Source organism: Pteropus alecto, unplaced genomic scaffold (genome assembly GCF_000325575.1).
Source record: "Pteropus alecto unplaced genomic scaffold, ASM32557v1 scaffold53, whole genome shotgun sequence".
NCBI lineage: Eukaryota > Metazoa > Chordata > Mammalia > Chiroptera > Pteropodidae > Pteropus > Pteropus alecto.
Window position 1 is genome coordinate 1,379,094 of NW_006434366.1, and position 9,792 is coordinate 1,388,885.

At 59.3% G+C, this 9,792-nt stretch overlaps 2 protein-coding genes across 6 annotated transcripts in view; both read right to left on the reverse strand.

Annotated features, from left to right (window-relative positions):
• Nucleotides 1–12: 12 nt before the first annotated feature.
• HYAL2 (hyaluronoglucosaminidase 2) lies at nucleotides 13–5,432 on the reverse strand. Of its 5 annotated transcripts, none has more exons than XM_015587147.2 (5): nucleotides 5,297–5,432; nucleotides 2,192–3,168; nucleotides 1,594–1,683; nucleotides 654–1,144; nucleotides 13–263 (listed from the first exon to the last, which is right to left on the reverse strand). In XM_015587147.2, the coding sequence occupies exons 2-4, from the start codon at nucleotides 3,116–3,118 to the stop codon at nucleotides 734–736; spliced, it is 1,428 nt and encodes a 475-aa protein (XP_015442633.1). In that variant the 5' UTR covers nucleotides 3,119–3,168; nucleotides 5,297–5,432; the 3' UTR covers nucleotides 13–263; nucleotides 654–733. The 5 variants fall into 5 exon arrangements, with proteins under 5 accessions (XP_015442633.1, XP_015442634.1, XP_024900596.1 ...); XM_015587148.2 differs by lacking the exon at nucleotides 5,297–5,432 and adding an exon at nucleotides 4,205–4,407; XM_025044828.1 differs by lacking the exon at nucleotides 5,297–5,432 and adding an exon at nucleotides 3,997–4,129 and having other exon boundaries at nucleotides 13–558; nucleotides 949–1,144.
• Nucleotides 5,433–7,544: 2,112 nt separating this feature from the next.
• Nucleotides 7,545–9,792, reverse strand: part of TUSC2 (tumor suppressor 2, mitochondrial calcium regulator) — a 3,242-nt gene continuing 994 nt past the window's right edge. The window contains exons 2-3 of the mRNA XM_006909133.3: nucleotides 8,978–9,098; nucleotides 7,545–8,810 (exon numbers count right to left, since the gene is read on the reverse strand). Of these exons, the coding sequence (XP_006909195.1) occupies nucleotides 8,745–8,810; nucleotides 8,978–9,098 (187 nt within the window). The 3' untranslated portion in view covers nucleotides 7,545–8,744. The remainder of the gene's footprint in view (nucleotides 8,811–8,977; nucleotides 9,099–9,792) is intronic.

Consider the following 9,792-nt stretch of genomic DNA (forward strand, 5'->3'; position numbering starts at 1 on the left):
AGACAGTCCACGCACGGAAGCAGTTGTTTTATACTTAATTTACAAAAGAGACCCCAAAATAATAATAATAAACTATCCAGGGGCAGGGGAGCAGGGTCAGGTCCTCCCCGGCCATACTCTTCTTCCTCTCTGACAGGAAAAGAAGGGGCCCCCTCGGGGACTGCCCCTCCCCCTTAGAACAGGGGGGCGTGGTGAGAGCTGGCATGGACGCCTTACTGGGCATCCCAGGGGGCTCTGCCCCCTCCAGACTCCGGTTTGTCCACCCCTTCTTTGCAGGCTCCTACATGCCTGGCAGAGTCCTTGTGGCAGAGGCCAGCTTGCCTGGCAGCCAGGTGAGAGCGCCCTACAAAGTCCAGGTGAAGGCTAGGGCTGCCACAGCAAGCAGGCTGGTGAGGTGGGGCCCAGCCCAGGCCCCATCGGCACCCCCAGCTGCCCGCCTATGGTCCCACTGGCATTGTTCGCCGCCCCAGCCTAAGTAGCACTGGCAGCGAAAGTGCTTCTGCAGGTGGTCACGGTCGGCCCAGCTCAGCTCGCCCTCTGGTCGTAGCTGGGGCTCACCAGGTACATGGGTAGGCACTAGGCGGAAGCTGCTGGCACTGAGGTGGAGAAAGGTATTGGCGCTGGGGTCGCGGCGCACGCAGCGGTTTGTCCACCCCTTCTTTGCAGGCTCCTACATGCCTGGCAGAGTCCTTGTGGCAGAGGCCAGCTTGCCTGGCAGCCAGGTGAGAGCGCCCTACAAAGTCCAGGTGAAGGCTAGGGCTGCCACAGCAAGCAGGCTGGTGAGGTGGGGCCCAGCCCAGGCCCCATCGGCACCCCCAGCTGCCCGCCTATGGTCCCACTGGCATTGTTCGCCGCCCCAGCCTAAGTAGCACTGGCAGCGAAAGTGCTTCTGCAGGTGGTCACGGTCGGCCCAGCTCAGCTCGCCCTCTGGTCGTAGCTGGGGCTCACCAGGTACATGGGTAGGCACTAGGCGGAAGCTGCTGGCACTGAGGTGGAGAAAGGTATTGGCGCTGGGGTCGCGGCGCACGCAGCGCCCGTGGCCATGGCACTGGGCCCAGCTGCAATACTGGGCAGCCCACGACACGTTGACTACGTAGGGGATCAGCAGCTGCGTCAGGTAATCCTTGAGGTACTGGCAGGTCTCCTGGGGGCAGAGGCCAGGGATCAGGGTCAGCTGCCTCGGCCCACAGACCAAGATGGAAACTCTGTCCACACTGCGGTGACACACACATGTAGCCCCCAGTAGAGGGCTGTGACTCAGGGGGGAGTCACACACACATGTACATGCGCACGTGCGCCTGAGCCCTCACTGTCCCTGCTCCTACTGAGAACAGCTGGGGACAGAGACTGGAGCCCAGCAGGGCAGGCAGGGAAGGACAGAACTCAACAGCTGTTCAGGACAGCATGTCCCCTTTCTTGGGAGCAGGGTGGGGGCCGCATCTTCTCTGTTGAGACCAGGGATGATTTGGGTGGGAAACATACAAGGGGGCCAGACTAGGTTTGCCCACCTTGAGGCTGGCATCCAAAAGCCCTAACTCTCTGGCTGTCCCTGAAGACTCTGCAGACCCTGTAGGCTGGGTGGGTCTTACTTACCGCACTGGTGGTGAACCCTGCGTCGCCCCAAAGGATGACACCGGCTGCACCCAGGGCGGCACTCTCGCCAATGGTGGAGATGAGATCCATCTGTGTGGGAAGGGGCTGGTCACTGGGAAGGACCGAGATACAGGAGAGGAGGACAGATAGGGTGGGCAGGTCCCAGCCTGTTCTGACTTGCTGAACCCCCAGCCTGGTCCTGCCCCTCTCCCCCTCAGGCTGAGGCTCCGTTTCACTTTCTCCTTAAATGTTTAAGCCATTTCCACCCCGACCTTGGCCCCTGGTGTATCTCTCCCAAGCCAAGGGCACACTTGGTCCTAGGATGTATCCACCAGGACAGGCTCCAAAGTCAGAATGCCTAGGCTCAGGTCCCATCTCTGTCCAGGATTTGCTGGGATGCTTTGGGCAAATTTTTCAGCATCTCAGAGCCTCAATTTTCTCATCCACAAAGTGAAGATGATGACATCGTGCTTTCACAAAGTGAAGGGACTGAGGTGAAGGGACATAGAGTAGCCAGTAGATTGCGGGGCAGGAGGCCCCCTGCTAACTCAAACCTGCGGCGGTCCCTGAGGAAGGCAAGGCCCTGGGAGGCACATACCTCGCTAAGGCCCGTGAGACTGCGGCTGTAGGTGGGTCGCGTGAAGACGTAGACTGGGAGCGCATGGTTGGCGTGGTGGGTGCGAGCCACACGAAGGGCCTCCTGAACACGGAAGCTGACAAAGTTGCGGCCATGGGCGGTGGAAGCGAGGGTCTCATCCAGGTAGACAGAGGGGAAGAGGGCCGTGCTCTCGGCCCACAGCCAGGCCAGCTGGTCGTTTCGGGAGACCTCCACATCAGGGCAGCGGCCTGTATAGGTCTCCCAGTTCTGTACATAGTCGTGGTTGTAACAGTCGGGGAAGAGGTAGAAGCCCCAGAGGTGGCGAGGCCGAACTGCCTTGACAAAGCGCAGTGTCTCCAGCATGAACTGCCGAGCAGCAAACTCAAACTCGTACTGAGCCTGCTTGACCACGCGGTCTGACGGCCAGTCAGGGTGGCGGCTGGCTACCAACTGGCGTGATGACTGGCGGTACACGTCCTTGTCCTGCCAGTTGCGCACCCACACAGGCCGCCAGTCCTCCCAGTCGATGACTGCCAGCCCCGCAGGCTCCTGTCTCCTAATGTAGTGCTCCACATGTTCCTGCAGCATCTTCAGGTGTGCCCAGAGGCTACCATTCTGTGGCACGCCACCATGCACAAACCTCCCTGCCGAATCGAAATGTGGATACAGGCCTAGCCGATCCCGGTAGAAGATGGTGATGTTCTGGTTCACAAAACCCTCATTTGGTGAGGCCTGCACGTCAAAGGCTTTTTCCTCTGGATCCAGTGGCACCTTGAGGCGTGGGCCGCAGTCTTGCGTGGGCACGTCCCATGCTACCACAAAGGGCCGGCCTGTGAAGATGGGTGGTGCCGTGGGCTTGAGCTCCGTGGCCCATGCCACCGCCAACACCAGGGCCAGTGTGACGGCAGGGCTCAGGCCTGCCCACATGCTGGGGGCTGCAGGAAGACGGTGTCACCTGCCTGGCACCAGCTCAGGAACTGAGGAAAGGGTGGGAGAAAGCAAGTCAGTCTAGAGAATCCTGGAAATGCATATCCCAAACCCAGTCACACTCCCAAAGCCCATGCTGTGTGGGGCACTGTGCTGAGGGCTGTTCAGACCTGTTACATAGCTGTAACACGTCTGAGAGACCACGGGTGACCGAGGGACAGGCAAGACACCCTGGGAACTCACTGGCAGGAGCACAGGGCTCCTTCTTGGAGCAGGTGGCCTATGGCTGAGAAGGGACCTCTGTTAGCTCTGTGGACCTCTCTGAGAAATGCATGGATTAAGCTATAGACTCGCTGACCAGAGACACACGCATGCCTGCATACTACCCAGCGCACGGTTTCAGAAAGCCCGGAACCCGAGGCCCACTCTGTACCCGGTGAGGAACTCTTGGTCCAGAGAAACGACAGCATTTGGATAAGGCAGGGCACAGCTCATGCTGCGGCTAGCAAGCTGGAACACAGCGGGGGAGCTAGTATAGCACCCGCCAGGCAGAAGAGTGAGGCTGTCAGGTCTGTCTCGAGCGCAGACACTCTCTCAAGCTTGGTAGAAGCCCCGCAGGGACAAAGGGGCAGCGGACCTCCCACGGCGGCGCCGGCCGACCGGCCCTTCCCACTACAGCCACCGGAATGCGCGCGCCCGACGCCAGGCGGTGGGGATAAAGCTCACTCCGCCTGGCCTTTGTGCAGGACCCCGCCTCCGCTCTGCACGTGGGGCCTGAGCTCGGCGCGGTGGGGGTGGGGTCCCTGGGCTGCTTCCCTACGGGTTCCGAACCCAGCTCGCGGGAAGAAAGCCGCCAGGTTTGCACCGCCTGCCCTCACCTCGCGCGGGGTGCCGCCGGGGCCCGCGCCATAGCCACCGCCATCCCCGGCCCAGCCCACTCCGGCCACTCGCCCAGGCACGGCCCCGGTTCGGCCCCGGCTCGGCGCCTCTGCTGGGCCCGCCCCCTGGCCCGCGGACCCTTTAAGAATCCAGTGCGGAGGCGGGCCCGGGGCAGGACTTGCGGTCGGGTGGGAAGGTGTGCCTCACTTTCTAGCCGCCAATGCCGCGTTTCGGGCTCCAGGGTCCCCAGATCCTCCGCCAAGGAACGTGGCCATCCATCTAGGACCGTGAGGCCCCACCGAACGGGGCTTTCTCTGTAGTCTCAGCCACCAGCGCCAGTCAGCCCGAGATTCTACCCCCCCCACGCAGCCTGCGGCCGGTGGTACAGTCCTCCCTGCTCCGCGGCGCGGCCAGCCCCTTTAAAGGGAAAGCATAAAAGACCGGGATGGAGGAGGGGGAAAACGGAGGTGGCATTCTCCCGTCCGGCCGTAAGGAGGTGCTGTGAACCCTCAAAGCCTTGGCTAAGGGCAGCCGCGGATCTGGCTCGTTATCCCGGAGTGTAGCCCCCAGCACTGGGGCCATTTTGTGTGAAAATGGGGACGGTGACCAGTGCCGATCTCCAGCCTCCCAGGACAGTAATGTCCTGACACCTACGGATCAGGGTTTCCCTCCCCCGTCCAGGGTCTGAAGGGGCACCCCGCCCCCTGCTTGACTAGGGGAGGGCGCCGAGCGCCTGCCTCTTAGCCCTTTCAGGGCTGGGCGGAGGCAGTGGTTGTCTTGACAACAGGAGCTGTGGGTCGCAGCGTGGCCAGTCAGCTGGGGGCCGGTAAGCCCAGAGGGCCCTGGGGATAGGGCATCCCCCAACCCTAGACCTACACCAGGGACAGGCCAATCCCTGGACTCTCGTTCCCTCCAGCCCGGTTTCAGGCGCAGGGGGTGGGCTGTGAGAGCTCCCAAAGCTTGCCTTCAACTCTGAGGAGGCTGCCACCCTCGCAGAAATTCCTGGTGGGACCGCGGAGAAAGCCGGCTCGGCCAGAGGGGCAACCTCGGGCTTCCACCCGGTATCCTGAACCCTTTCACCCCGCTGGAGAGCAGGCTTGCATATGGACTGGGGCGAGATCTCCTTTCCTCTTCCTAGATCCGCTTCCCATGCGGGGCTCAGTTCCCCGAAGGGCGCGCGTCTGCACCGCCGGCCCATTCGCCACTGGCACGCAGGGAAGAAGAGGGAGGGAGGGAGCGCTGCTGTGAGCGCACCTATGGGGGGCGGGGGTGCAGACCAGTTGTCTGTGCTGGGCTCACCTGTGTGGGAGTCCGTCGGCCCAGGAGGTCGGCGGCCTCCTCCTTCCCAGGGTAGCCTCTCCAGCCAAGCTACTAGCGCCAGCTGCTGCCCGTCGGGCAGCCCGCTGGCGACTTGATAAACCCCATCCCCTCCCACCCGCTCCCGCCTCCCACCCCAGCCCTTTCTCCTCACTTCCTGCTGCCCCTCGGAGAGGAAAGGGCCAGGAACGGCGCGGGGGAGGGGACCGCCTTGACCCTATTTCCCTCCGGTATGCCCTGTTGGCTGGCTGCCCTCCCCACCCTTCCCCCAGTAGATCCTAGCCAGGGTGAACTGGGCCAGGTGACACGAAGGCTGTGGGAGCTGGCTCAGGTGCCAGCCTCTCCCATGCTGGCAGCTTTCTTAACATTGAAAGCTCTTTTCCCTTGAGGTTGAGGCCCATCCTCAAATGCAGTAGTGTGAGTGGAGGGGCCCCCAGTGGTGATGTTTTGGGGAGTCAAGCTACTGGGGAGATGATTGACTGATGATCCCCTTAAGCAGGTGATGAAGAAGGGAACCAGCCGGTGGGGGGCAGGGGCTAGGAGAAATTACAGGACCTGAGTCAATTTTTTTCCCACTGAGAGTGGAAATATCCCAAGTGTAATCAAGTGGTTATGTTGATGTGTGTGACTCTGGGGGTGGGGCAGGGGCTGGGAGGGTTCTGTAGGGTACTCTACTTCCAGAGGACATTCCTGGGTGGATTTCACTGAGACTCTATAGAGCTGGGGGCTCCTACAACATGAGTAAGGAAAGGGGTATGTTCCTGTGGGAGGGGGGTGCCCATAATGCAGCTGGCTCTGAGGCCATAACAGGGTCCCAGCAGACCCCTTCAGAGGTGCAGACAAACCTGTACATTCTCAAATCACTTGAGCCTACCCTGCCTTTCTTACTGTACTGTCCCACTGATGCCCAGGGCCACTCCCAACAGAGGCTGTGTAGGATTGGGGGCTTGGACATGAACCCTGGAGTCTGTCCCTGAGGACCAAGGAGTCCAGGACATTGCATGGGGTGTGTTTGTGTGTGTCCCTGTACCATTATGCTGGCTCCACAAGAGATACTGGCTTTGGAAGCTCCAAGGGTGGTGGCCCCTAGGGAAACAAAGGCCAGACCAGACTGTCCCAGGGCAGGGCCACTTCCTCAGGCAGCCAGCAGGAAGGAAGTGAGCACAGCCCAGTGGGAGGGAGTGGGGAAGCAGTGCTCTGACCCCCATTGTTTCTAGCTTTGGGGTCAGCTGGGGCAGGCCCAGCACAGGGAGTTCCCCCACACTGGGACAGTGGTGATGGGAGATGGGATACCATCTGGCATGGCAGAACCCTGGCCCCGGGGCAGTCAGTAGGCGGGACAGTGGAGGATGATGGGGCCTTATGTCTAGCATCTTATTGGGAAAATGGGCAGGTGCCCAAAGAACTGTAAATCCAGGCTGCATAGTGTGATCCTGCTCTGGACTCGACAGTTTAAGCCTCCAAAAGACTGGCAGCCCAATTCCCCAGACCCAGAAGCCTGTGGCCTCGAACTCCCTCCTCCCTAACTGGGAGTTGGGCTAATGGCCAAAGGCTGGGCCTGAACCAACCTTAAAGCAGACCCTGAGATGTATAGGCCAAATGTCCACAGGGGGCCAGCTACAAGTGAGAAGGCAGGTGGGAGGGAACAGAGAAAGTATGGGGTGGTTGAGCTTTTCCTGCTGGAACAGAAGGCCCAAGCCGTCTCCTGGTGGTGTCTGCAGGAAGCCCTGGGAGAAGGCTGCTGGGTTTGGGCTGCAGAGCCTGGCAGTAGATCAAGGGCATGGTGGTACCCATCTGGGTGCTGTCCACCTAAGGCTGGGCCTTGGAGGTCCATAGGGCTTAAGCTACGACCTCATGTGGGGCAGCTGGCACTGCTGGGGGCAGGACAGATGTTCCTGACCTATCTGAGATCATACTCTCACCTCAAGTTAAGAAGGTGGGGCCAACTACTAATGAAGCAGCCCAAGACTTTCCAGTCCTACGGGTCCCCACCTACTGAACACAATAGAGGAATGGCCCTCCATCCTGAGTGGCCCTGTGGTGAGATCTATGTGACTACACTGCCACCTGCTGGTCATGGCTGGGATGGCCACAGGCTGGGCTCAGGCTTACCCTGGGTCTTGCTGGCAATAGGAGGCCACCAGAGTCCTGGGCCCAGGCCTACCTACTGAGCCCAGGTGGGGAGGCAGCCCCACTGGGTGTTATAGCCCCAGAGGATGCCACTCTTGTATGCAGGGTCTACAAATAATTTTATTGAAACTGAACAAATAACACGACAGCCTTCCTAGATTGGGGGCCACCCTCCCCATACCATTTTCCACACTCTTGAAGCACAGTAAAGAATTTAAAAAAAGTCATTTCTATGTAGAAATCAGACTCTGCCCCAACAACATCATGGACTAGACTATTTACAAACTTTCACATTTTAAGTATTCCTTTTATGGTGGTTCTCTCCTTTCTGGCTCTGGTACATTCCCTTGACTGATCCTGCAGAGAGGGGCACACTGTAGGGGAAGGGGTGGCGGGGCTCCTCAGAGTTACTGGCACCAGTCCTAGGGTATTGTCCCTCACCACAGGGTGGCAGATGGTCTCCTCCCAGTGGGGGTGCGGGGCTGGTGCAAAGACAAGGGGGACTAGATGGAGTAAGTGGCTTAGGGGCAACTCCCCATAGGCACAGGCATCCATAGCCCTTCCTCATCCCATCCTCTACTCTCGCAACTGGGGGGTGGGATGGGGGGAAGGATGACAAGGGACACAACTAGTTGCAGAGGGGAGGGATCAGCCCTGTCCTGGGTGGGGAGAAACCTCCCACACCAGTCCCCACTCCTATTAATAGCCAACAAACTGTCCATCCATCTGGGGGTGGGAACACATGGCAGGTAGGCAGGAAGAATCAGGCTTGCGTTGCCCCCAGCCTCTGTCCAACAGAGGAGGAATCGAGGTAGCAAACGGCTGAAATGCTCCAACAAAAGGGTGAAGGAAGTGAGGGAAAGGAAGTTCCTACTTGTGTACAGCTCCCACAGCCCAGGGGCTGGAAGAAGGCAGACCTTACTTGTAAAGTGCTGTAGCCCCTAGCAGGGCTGGGCCCTAGGCAAGCTTGGAAGAAAGCAGATCAGGCAAGGGCACAGGAACCAGGCATTCCCAATCATTGTATGCCCTGCCACACTCCTCGTTGGACTGCTGGGGAAGATGGGCTGGTAACACCACTATTAGCCCTCACCAGCCACCAGCCAGCCATCTCTTGTCTGCATACAAACCAGCACCTGACCGACAATGCAGGACTGCCCCGCTCACAGCTGAAGGAAGGTTCCAGGCCAAAGGAGTTTATTCAGGATGTGGCTTCAGCCTAGATTCCTCAAAGGAAGCCACACCTTGAACCTGGGGGTTTCTTCCTGAGGCAGGGGGTGCTTATGCCTGCCACCCCCTAGGCTCACACCTCATAGAGGATCACAGGGAAATCCACGTGGATGCGGGGGGGATCCAGCTTCACGATGCCCTGCCATGGAAACAGAGGCTAGTGAGGGCCATCTCAGTGCCCATATTCCAGGAAGCCTTCCTGTTCCTCCCAGTTCCTCCCCCAAGAGCTCCCACCATGACAGGAGACCCCATCTAGGTCTACCTCACACTCGACATAGGCTCTGTGACCAGTGCCCAGCCCCTCACCTGAGGGATCAGGTTCTTATGTACCCGCCTCAGCTTGGCCCGCTTCTGCCCGTTCTTGGTGACGATTGTCTCCTCATAGAATTCATGAGCCAGGTCCCCATCCTCATCATAGAACATGGAGCTGTGTAGAAAGAGAGGGGAACAGGCTGGGCTGGAGTCTCACATCTGGTCATGGCAAATGCCACAGACCACCAGGAAGTGTACCCACCCTCAAATGGGGAGAAACAACCTTGGTGGGAGAAAGAAAAGATAATATGTCTGCAGAATCTCTCGTTTAAGGTCTGGATTCTACTAGAAGTGAGGAGTGGGGTGGTGGCCAGTGTTACTCTGTCAGACCCCAAGAAGAGAGGCTATACCAGAGTACATTGTGCAGGCAGCCAAGACCAGTGCTCATCGCTAGTTTGTTCAGCAATAGCCATTCCAACATCAGGCCCCTACCTTCACCCACGATATCTAGTCAGCAGGATGGTGGCATGAGCATGTTGGTCTCATTCCAGAAGCCACTGCTGGCCCAGGGCCAAAGCCTGAGGTAGCCTGAGCTAGGAGGGAGCCTAAAGGAAAAAAGGCTGCATCCTCCTCATGCCCCTCAGGTAGCTAGTGCAGCCAAACTGCCACTGTTGGGACTTCCCTAGGATCTACAGCCAAAACGCTAGCATCACTTGAGTACCAGTCCCCCAGGGAACACCAGGGCCAGACCAATCTAGTGCTCTTGTCTGGACCCCTGGGGAATAGCGGGGGAGGTCCGAGCTCCAGATCTGGAGAACAACACATCTGGGTGAAGGCCTTTTCCCCTAGGTCACATCCCCAACACTGGG

Coding starts and splice junctions, on each gene's coding strand:
- HYAL2 (XM_015587147.2), bottom strand. CDS start 3,118: ATGTGGGCAGGCCTGAGCCCTGCCGTCACACTGGCCCTGGTGTTGGCG. Junction 1,684..2,191: donor GTCTCACGGGCCTTAGCGAG/GTATGTGCCTCC, acceptor CTTCCCACACAG/ATGGATCTCATCTCCACCAT. Junction 1,145..1,593: donor CAGGGTTCACCACCAGTGCG/GTAAGTAAGACC, acceptor CTCTGCCCCCAG/GAGACCTGCCAGTACCTCAA.